General features: G+C 41.7%; 1 protein-coding gene across 1 annotated transcript in view; it reads right to left on the bottom strand.

Annotated features, from left to right (window-relative positions):
• Positions 1-8539, bottom strand: part of strn3 (striatin, calmodulin binding protein 3) — a 21994-nt gene extending 13455 nt beyond the window's left edge. The window contains exons 1-4 of the mRNA XM_084045466.1: positions 7954-8539; positions 1938-2041; positions 1649-1719; positions 292-373 (exon numbers count right to left, since the gene is read on the bottom strand). Coding sequence (XP_083901592.1) covers positions 292-373; positions 1649-1719; positions 1938-2041; positions 7954-8271 — 575 coding nt within the window. The 5' untranslated portion in view covers positions 8272-8539. The remainder of the gene's footprint in view (positions 1-291; positions 374-1648; positions 1720-1937; positions 2042-7953) is intronic.
• Between the last annotated feature and the right edge of the window lie 2224 nt (positions 8540-10763).

The following is a 10763-nucleotide window of genomic DNA, read 5'->3' as shown; positions in this document are numbered from 1 at the left end:
TGATATATTGCTCAGGCTCTAGTGCTAATGTGTCTTGTTCCATGTTAAACAATACCTCTACATGCTGTAGAACATTGGTAAATGATTCATATTTATTTACACACACGCACAAAACAAGCTTTTGCACTTAGCGTCATTCATGTTTTACCCTATCCAATCGCCAGAGTGGTTTCGTGTGTACAGAGTGTGTGTGTGTGTGTGTGTGTGTGTGTGTGTGTGTGTGTGTGTGTGTGTGTGTGTGTGTGTGTGTGTGTGTGTGTGTGTGTGTGTGTGTGTGTGCGCGTCTCTTACTGTCGTAGAAGCTGTCTTCCCTGTTTCCATGTCAGCTGACTGTTGGCAGGAACTGCTGACACCTCTGTGTCTTTATATTCCTCTAGAGGAGAGGAGAGGAGAGGAGAGGAGAGGAGAGGAGAGGAGAGGGCACATTTTATGTGGATGTATGGTGTTGTACTGTTTGTAATGTAAACACGGTCTATAAACCGACCTCCGGTTTTTATTATTTAAAAACAATGTTGTTTACCCCAAAATAAATGGCATGGCTTCCATGTGTATCTGAGACTTCATTGGCTAGTCTATGACGTCAGTCATCTGTGACATCAGTACTAAGACATCAGTCATCTATGACATCAGTACTAAGACATCAGTCATCTGTGACATCAGTACTAAGACATCAGTCATCTATGACATCAGTACTAAGACATCAGTCATCTGTGACATCAGTACTAAGACATCAGTCATCTATGACATCAGTACTAAGACATCAGTCATCTGTGACATCAGTACTAAGACATCAGTCATCTATGACATCAGTACTAAGACATCAGTCATCTATGACGTCAGTACTAAGACATCAGTCATCTATGACGTCAGTACTAAGACGTCAGTCATCTATGACATCAATACTATGCAGGCATGCAAGCAGAGCAGGGGTGGAAAAAGGTGACAAGATAGGGCACGTGCACAGAACAATTTCTGGGGTCCAAAAACATTTTAGCGGGTGGGAACACCACCGTGTTAAGCTATACAGTTTGTCTTCAGTATTCTCCAAGTTATTTTCTCATTGACTCATAAATGTTGATAGAAAATATTGTTTCCCCGATAGGCCTGCCACCCCCAGAAGCAAATATTTGAGTAAAAAATGTTGGCTAAATATATATTATATATTCAAAGATATGCGCAAATTTTCAAGATTTTTCAAAAATAGCAGCTCTACAAGCTGTACTATTTTTGAATAGCCAAAGTATACAATAATGGTTAAAGTGGTTAAAATGATTGTGACATGCATTAACCTATTTAGCTGGGGACCCCCTGGTACCCCACCAAGAGTCCCTGGGGGTCCCCGGACCCCACTTTGAGAACCAATGATCTATGACGTATGACTCCAAATTTGGGCAAGGTTTCAGCCTGATCAGAGCCACTTTATGACTCCATTATAAAAGTATAAAGTTTAACATTTCAAAAAGTATACAACGTGAACAGACAAACTATAAAACAAAAAGCCATTTAGGTCTCCTAAGCCATCTAGATGAGGGTCTGTGAGTCTGACCGGGGGCTAATCTCACAAACAACTGCACTGAAAAATGTACATGCTGCCAGCAAGGTCAGCATCATAGACTTTCTGTACAGTTATGTAGATCTGATGTCCTACCTGTCTGATAGCTGGACGTTTTGACTCCCTGGTTCAACTCTGTTCCATATTTTAATTTGTGATATTTTGCTCTGTGGGGAAAACACAAAACATTCATATAAATAATATTAGAGCACCTTTAATCGTCATAATTATTAATCATATTATTTTTTATGTATAGTATCTGGACATCCATACAAATACTATATATAACATTGCAGCACTTCATATAATACATTTACAGAAATATATTTGACACTGTCACAACAATATATTGTTATAATGATGAATGCTTGTTACTGTAACTTGCCTCTCTTGTTTCAAAGCGTATTCCAACATTTTTATTCGTCGGACCAAATCATTCTTCAGGTTCTCTTGTCCTTTCCTCTCTCCCTGGAGGAACGCTATCCTCGCCTGGACCAGACAGACAGACAGACAGACAGACAGACAGACAGACAGACAGACAGACAGACAGACAGACAGACAGACAGACAGACAGACATATGGACAGTGAGAGACAGTTAGCTCAAAGGTTTTCAAACTTTTTTTTATCAAACCAGGGCAGAAGGAAAGAAAAATGGGGGAGAATAATAATAACAATAATAATAATAATCATTTTTGTTTCAATTCAAATTCAATTCATAAGATTATTGTCCCAGTTTGCACTTACATCAAACTGGCATCCCTAAACGTGCCGCGTTTAGAACTACTTTTGACACTTTTGTGTGACGCTGTAGTAATGATCCTAGTAGGGCATTTATTTACGGGAGAAAAACAAAAAGTTAGATTAAGGAGTTTTCTGCCCGACAGCAACGATAATAATGCCTATTGCTTGTTAGATGTAGACCTGATGAAGACCTGTGCGGGGTCGAAAACGTTGTCCTCAATAAAGCTATCTCCTTGGAGCTGTTGTACAGTGTGCTTCTTCTCTCCAGTGTAATGTATTGTCGTCCAGCACCTGTGCAGCTTTATTTTTGGATGTGCATGCTTCACCTTGGACTCTATAATATAACATTTGCGGACTCTTTAAAAAATGATGTGATGTGATGCGCTGTGACCTTGTAGATTTTTCTTTTTCGTATCTTTTTTTAAAGCTCTTTCTGCAATAGGGGGCCTATCGAGACTATGTATGCCTGTTTAGGGGTCGTTGGCATGGACCCCTGTGCCCCGTTGGCATGGACCCCTGTGCTTTTACGGCTGATAATGACCAGCTTAAAGGTCATTATACATCAATAATACACACCGACATATGGCCAACGACTGGCCAATATATCGGTGGGGCTCTACAATCAGTAGGGTTGTTGCACCAATAATAACACGGCCATTATGGTTGGCCAATAACAACGTTAACTTCAAGTTATTGAAGTCTTGTTACATCACAAGTTTAAACCAGGTATAAACGTTTGATTGGGTGAAATAATTGAGCAAGCTTCCTACAAATTGCAGTTATTATACATAGTTAAATAAGAGTAACAAAGGATAAAGATATACAAAGGCACAAGAATGGTACCACATACAGTAGTCAGCCTTCTATCAGCTTAAACAGATATTGAAGGACTTATGTTTCAGCAGAAAAACTTGTCAGTGCATTCATCTTCTAGTAGACTTGTTACTGTAGCAGCGTCTACAGATCTCCCTAAGAAACAACAACAATCACACGACTACAGTTGATTCAGTAGATTTCTTTGGCTATTAAAAGATTAGCAGATATACAAGCTTGTAGATCTGCTATTTTTGAAAAATCGTGAACATTTGTGCAAATCTTTGAATATGTATATATATTTTAAAGCGAACATTTGTAACTCAAATCTTATTGCTTCTGGGGATTCTACAAATGTCTTCTAAATCCTATAACAAAAAATTCAGTGGTGCTCAAACTTTTTCATGTCAAGGACCTCCCAAAATGACATGTATTTGGCAGCGGACCCCCATCTGAAAACATTTTGTTCCAGGGACCCCCCCCCTCCCCCCAGAAGCAAAGATTTCCTAATGGATTAATACCAAGAAAGTGGATCATCTCACTCCAGTTCAGAGCTTCACACTGGCTCACTTGTCTGTCAAAGGATTTATTTTCAAATGGCTACTGTTGATTTATAAAGCAGTGAATGGTTTAGGGCCCAAATAAATGTCTGATCCTGTGCCGATATCATGAACCATGTCTGAGGTCATCATAGGACACAGGTCTGCACTCTATCTACCTCTAATACACACTGTCACATACACACACAACTACATCATTCTACACACTGTTGCATAAACACTGTCACATATACACACCAGTAAGACTCCCTAATCGGGAGATAAGCGACCGTAGGTCACATGTATACAGAAGAGGGCTGTAACGGCGATTGGTTCCTAGTTGTGTGGGCAATGTATAGTTTTGTTTGGTGGTCTAAGAAATGTGGTGGCAGGCATGTTGATGACATGAGTGTACACATACTGTGTAGTGTGTAGCAATTTGCATGTTTTTAGGGGCAAAACTGTAGGAGTAGTGGGCAAAAATGTGTTGTGAAAAGCGGCCTGAAGGTGGCGCTAGAAGAGGGCCATGTGAGAAATTAGGGGTGGGGTGTCCGCGTTGCCTTGGCGGACGAATAGGTACCGGCCGCGGCTCTCCCGGACGCTCCTAGCCCGAGTTACGGCATTTTATGTGAGCTGCAGTGGCAGGGGGTCCTCCACTGGGGGCGCCACCACTTTTGCATCCGTTCTGGAGCACCAGGAGTGGGTGGTCCCCGGGAATGCCCCGTGAGCAGCCCCGTTGGGGTGGTCATTTGGTAATTTGTCCACATGTGCTCATTTTTTACACTTGGGGGTCCCCGAGGCAGCTGGGGGTCCCTGGAGCTCCGGGGGTCCTTGGAGGGTGTAGTTTGGCAGGTAAGGAGTGTGTGTGCAAAATCTGGCATGGATCGGGGCAACGGGTGCGGAGATATGAGCAGGGCAAAAGTGTGACGGGACGTGTGTGACGGAGGGACGGACGGACACCTGGAGCAGGTTTCTATAGTAAATGCGACCTACGGTCGCAACAATACACACTGTCACATATACACACACAACTACATCATTCTAATACACACTGCCACATATACACACACAACTACATCATTCTAATACACACTGTTACATATACACACACAACTACATCATTCTAATACACACTGTCACATATACACACACAACTACATCATTCTAACACACACTGTCACATATACACACATAACTACATCATTCTAATACACACTGTCACATTACCATATTGTTATAGTATTGAGTAATAGTATTACAACATAAGAATAGAGTAATCGTTTGGTAAGTGTAATAGAGTATATCAATAATAGAGTAAGAGTAATAGTATTGTTAGTGTAATAAAGAGCAAATTAATAATAATAGTGTAATAATAATAATAAAGCAATAGTTGTAGAGTAATATTGTGTGTAATAAATAGCCTGGTTACCAGATCCCATGAACCACAGGCAGAGAATCTCATTGTACATGAGGACACATTATTTATGTTTATAACTGTACTGTATATTGTACAGTAAGTATTTAATGTATACAGTACTGTGTATATGGTACAGCAGGTATTTAATGTATACAGTACTGTGTATATTGTACAGTAACTGTACTGTATATTGTACAGTAAGTATTTAATGTATACAGTACTGTGTATATTGTACAGCAGGTATTTAATGTATACAGTAATGTGTATATTGTACAGTAAGTATTTAATGTATACAGTACTGTGTATATTGTACAGAATGTGTTCATACTGTACTGTATATAATTCCATATTAGGTTGAATCATGTTTGTGAGCCACAGCGGTGGTGACAGCGAGCAGCTCTTATTTCTGACGTCAGATGCAGTCACGGTAAAGGCATGCAGCACTCACACACTCACACAGTCACACACACACACACACGGTCACACACACACACAGTCTCACACACACACCAACAAGTCTGTACACGGCCATGAACGCACACAGAGTAAAATCCTCCGTGTTAATGTAACTCCCAGGAGTGTAAATGGTACCAAATCGACCCGTTTTACTATGCAGGCGCGCACACACACACACACACACACACACACACACACACACACACACACACACATACACACACACACAAACACACACAAACACTCACGCGCCTCCAGTTCAGTTAACCTACTTGAGGGTGTGTTAGGACAAATACATGGACTGTCACTTCACCTCTCTCTCTCATTCTGTCTTCTCTCTCTCTCTCTCTCTCTCTCTCTCTGACCCACTGTCTCTCTCTCATTCTGTCTTCCCTCTCTCTGACCCACTATATCTCTCTCTCTCATTCTGCCTTTTCTCTCCCTCTCTCTCTCTGTCACTCTCTCATTCTATCTTCTCTCTCTCTCTCTCTCTCTCACACACGTCATGATACTATAAATCAGGGGTCGTCAATGTTTTCAGGCCAAGGACCCCCTAGCTGAGATAGAGATGAAGCAGCCAGGGACCCCCTACTCTATATTGTATAAAATTGTGTTTCAGATTAAAGTTTTTTTTTTACTTAGTCTGCTATTTTTTTCCCTCTACACCTATAGCCTCTTTGCCAAAAATAGCCGATCTACAAGCTCTCAACGCCTCGCAGCGCGAGGCGTTGAGAGCTTGTAGATCTGCTATTTTCGGCTAATGTTCCCCTCAGAAAAGGAATTCCAGGGTTCAAGTGGTTAATGTAAAAAAGCAAAAACACAAAGATTTGGCAGACCCCCTATAGTAGCTCTGAGGACCCCCTAGGGGTCCCCGACCCCCTGTTGAAGACCCCTGCTATAAATTGATGTCCACCCAGACTGGACGGTTGACAGAGAGGTGATCAATGCTGTTGATCAGAGGATCGCTCTCGACTACAACAGCGTGGCTTCAGTTAGCTGCTAGCGTAACAACCATTCATGGTTCTTTTTAGCGTCTCTTTACTGATGTGTGTCTGTCCACACAATGACAACAACAACAAATCAACACCTTAGCTCAATGGTCCTCAAAGTGGCCCCCGGGGACCCCCAGGGGTCCCCACAGAGTGCCGCGCTTGTTAGATCTGCTATTTGTGGAAAAATCCCTGGCACAAAATATGCTTTGATATGGGGGGGGGGGGGTCCGCAGCCAAATAGATGTCATTTTGGGGGTCCTTGACCTGAAAATGTTTTGAGAACCACTGCCTTAGCTAACACTATGGCTAAAGCTAGCATGACAGTAGTAGTGAGTGTCTGTGGACCAATCCAATATGGCTACTCTGTTATTTATAACAAATCACTTCTCTGATTGAGATAATAAACACAATACAATGTTGTTAAGTATGTCATAATCCTCTCAAACCTAGCACTACTACCATAGTCAGTGTTATGATTGTATCCATTAATGGCTTGTACATGGAATTTAGTCAACACATCTGTTATTAGTAAGTTATGACACTTCAATATCAAACAAACAAACAAACAACAACAAAAAGGGTCTATTTGGTTAAACAGAGTTAAAATAACACTGAGGATTTTGCTGTTTAGTTTGCAGCTGATGGTCAGAAGAACTTAAGGGTTTGCTATTGTTGTTAGTTTAACTATTCTTGTGTATTTCTATTCTATTCTGTTTTTACAGATCTGTTACTCTGACAGTGTGTACACATGGAACCAAATGGACCCCGAAAGAGTCCATTTGGTTCCATTTGTACTCTCAGAGAAGAATGGTTAACAGCTGGCAGTCAGAAAAACTTAAGCCTTGGTTATCGTTGTTAAGTTTTTATTCTGTTCTGTTCTTACAGATTTCTAACTCTGAGAGTGTACAAATGGAACCAAATGGACCCTTAAAGGGTCCATTTGGTTCCATTTGTACACTCTCAAGAGTTATGGGTGTCCATGGCCGTCAGGCTAGCATAATCAAACATGGGGGTTCATTGAAATTAAAACAAAAGTTTAAGAATCACTGTTCTGTTCTGTTCCATTCCATTCTATCCTGACAGTATGGTAGTTCTCTCTCTGGGAGATACTGATCTATTCTGTCAGTATGGTAGTTCTCTCTCTGGGGGAGTTCTGATCTGTTCTATGATAGAATAGAACAGATCAGAACCCCCCAGAGAGACAGGATAGAACTTCTATCCTGTCAGTATGGCAGTTATCTCTCTGGAGGTTCTGTTCTATCCTGTCAGTCAGTATGGTAGTTCTCTCTCTGGAGGTTCTGTTTTATCCTGTCAGTATGGTAGTTCTCTGTCTTGGGGATTCTGATCTGTTCTATTCTATCAGTATGGTAGTTATCTCTCTGGAGGGTTCTGATCTATTCTATCAGTATGGTAGTTATCTCTCTGAGGGGGTTCTAACTGACCTGCAGCTCGGCCCGCTCCACCTCCCAGTGGGCTCTCTCCATCTCGAAGCGGGCCCACTCGTGCTGGATGTAGTGCAGGATGCCGGGGATGGTGTACTGCTGCGGCCGAGGAGGGTGCATCTCCTCCGGCTGCTGCTGCTGCCCGTGTCCGCTCCCTCCACCGCCGGAGCCGGAGCCTCCACCGGAGCTCCCCCCCGGACCCGGAGGCACCGGGCTGGGCGCCGGGGTGGCGGTGTGCTGCTCCCGGCCTGCCTGCTGCTGCTTCCCGGCCATCCCTCCTCCTCCTCCGCCTCCTCCGTCGCCGGGGTGTTCTTCCATTTTTCTTTCAGGAGAAGTAGTTGGGGGAAAAAATGTATTTATTCCTCCTGTTTTCCTCTTCTTTATTCTTCTTTCTGAGTTTCTTTCCCTTTACTGTGTGTTGTTTTTTTCTCCCCCTCCCTAAGCGGTGTTTTCTTTTCTTTTTTCCCCCTCGCTGGGGAGGTGTTTGAGGGAAGGCTGTGCTTGGTTGTTGTTTTTTTTTACTGTCTGTCACAAGAAGAGTTTTGTGGATTCAGCCCGTCGCCATTTTGGCTCTGCTGCTGCTGCTGCTACCGCGGTGTATGACGGGACATCATCTTCATGATCACCGTTGCCAGATTCTGTGAGAGAGACAAGCAACCAGGTCTATGAAAACAAGCCGAATAGAAGCAACTAGACTTTTTTTGATTGATTGAATACTTTATAATAAAGTATTCCCGGCCATAAAGTAATACTTTATAATAAAGTATTCAATCAATCAAAAAAAGCCTAGTTGCTTGTTTTTCATGATTTGTGTGCGTGGGGAACTCATTTGAAACAAGCCCAGTGCTTTAATGAGTCTTCCAGTTTAGTAGACTTTAGTAGAGAACAACAGTACATCCATGTACTGTTGTTCTCATGTCTTACTAAATAAAGTACATCAATCAATCAATGTGCTTTTTTCTGCAGAAAAAAAGCACATGAAAGTACAGTTCAATACAAGGTCAGCTAAGAGGATTTAATTGAACAGATCTACAAGCTCACAACGCGTCACATCATCTGCTATTTTCAAAAAAGATGTGAAAATGTGGAATATTTTCGAAACATTTTAACAACACAAATCTTGTATGGGCCGGGGGTCCCTGACTCCCAGGCACAAATACATATTCATTTGGGGGTCCTTTCCAAATTCCTTGACATGCAATAGTTTGAGAACCACTGGTTTAATCAACATTAGGGATTAAGAAACAAGCACAAATAACCAACAACACTTTAGAAACAAGCCCAAAAAACCGCAGCCCGCAACTAACTGTAAAGTCACAAGCGACTTTACAGAAAAACAAGCCCAAAGTCGCTTATAATAAGCGGACGTGGCAACGCTGTTCATTATGCGACGCGTTGCACGACGGGACGGGAAACTCTCCGATGTGACGTGACGTGACGTCATCGGGTTGTGTGTAAACTTAGCCTGGGATCAATACCATTGTCGGGTTTCTGATCCGGTCTGGAGCGGAAATAACTTTACGTCATCAGGTGGCCGGAAACAATAACCGGAACCACTGGTGCCGTGCACCTCCAAAATGATTCCCCTAGTTTAAAACTCGTAGCGCAACTAGCGAGACTAAACTAATTCAGAGCTTGTAGATCCGGTATTTTTTGGCAAAGAGTTATAGGTGTAGAGAGAAAAAAGAGCAGCAGAAGTTTATCTGAAACACAATTTTATACAATATAGAGGGGGTCCCTTCTTCATCCCTCTCTCGGCTAGGGGGTCCTTGGCCTGAAAACGTTGAAGACCCCTGGACTAAACTAATTGATTCGCATTATGTGGGGAACAAAAACAATGTGACGCCAACCGGAACCCACCACCGGAACCATGATTCTTTTTTCCCTTTTTTTCTAAACCGGATCACACGGCTAGTTTTAGAACGAATACCAGGCTTTCCTCCGCGGTGGAAATACTGGTGAGTGGTGACGCGAGGTTAATGTGATGTGACGCTATGTGATATGTGAATGTGAGGGAGCTGAAACCAATAACTCAGTTTTCCATCGTTTAATCTTATCTGTATTTATGTATCTAAATCTAAATCGGACAAATATGCCTACAAAGCATGAACAAGAAGCACAGCCATCCATCACCCACAAGATGGCGGTATTGAAAAACAAATAAAGGCTCAGGCACATTTCTATTCACAGTTCAAGTCATATTCAAAGCAGCAGCAGCACTGTCTATGTTACTTTTTTTTGTTGGTATTAATAAAATGTAATTTTGTCCAATATGTATGTTAATATTGCATTTTTTAAAAAATAAGAAAAGCAGTTTATTTCACAAAATAATTTATTGGTATTTACAAATTATTATTGTACAAAGTCCCGAATCAAATATTCAGGACCCGTGCATCAAACAACCATAAAGCAACATTAACAACACACTCTACCATCCTTCAGTGGTGGAAAACGTACTTAAATGTTTTACTTAAGTAAAAGTATCAATACTGCAATGTAGAAATACTCTGTTACAATTAAAAGTCCGGAATTCAAAATGTACTTGAGTCAAGTATAAAAGTATTTGCATCAAAATGGAAATGAAATACTCGAGTAAAGTACAAATGCCTCAAAATTCTACTTATGTACAAGTACTTATTTACTCACCTCTGTAATTTAATTCATGAATCCCAGGATCCATTTTCTTTTGGACTTACATGATCAGACAGTATAGCCTATATGCCTCCTACAGACTACGGTACTTAACAGGTCACACTTGGACCATTGATATGCAGGAGTAGGCAGCTTTAGCTTTGTAAAAGGTGCAAATG

This window comes from Gymnoscopelus microlampas, assembly GCF_963454915.1.
Source record: "Gymnoscopelus microlampas genome assembly, chromosome: 20".
Taxonomy (NCBI): Eukaryota; Metazoa; Chordata; class Actinopteri; order Myctophiformes; family Myctophidae; genus Gymnoscopelus; species Gymnoscopelus microlampas.
The sequence above is the reverse complement of the archived record's forward strand: the minus strand, read 5'-3'. Positions and strand labels throughout refer to the sequence as shown.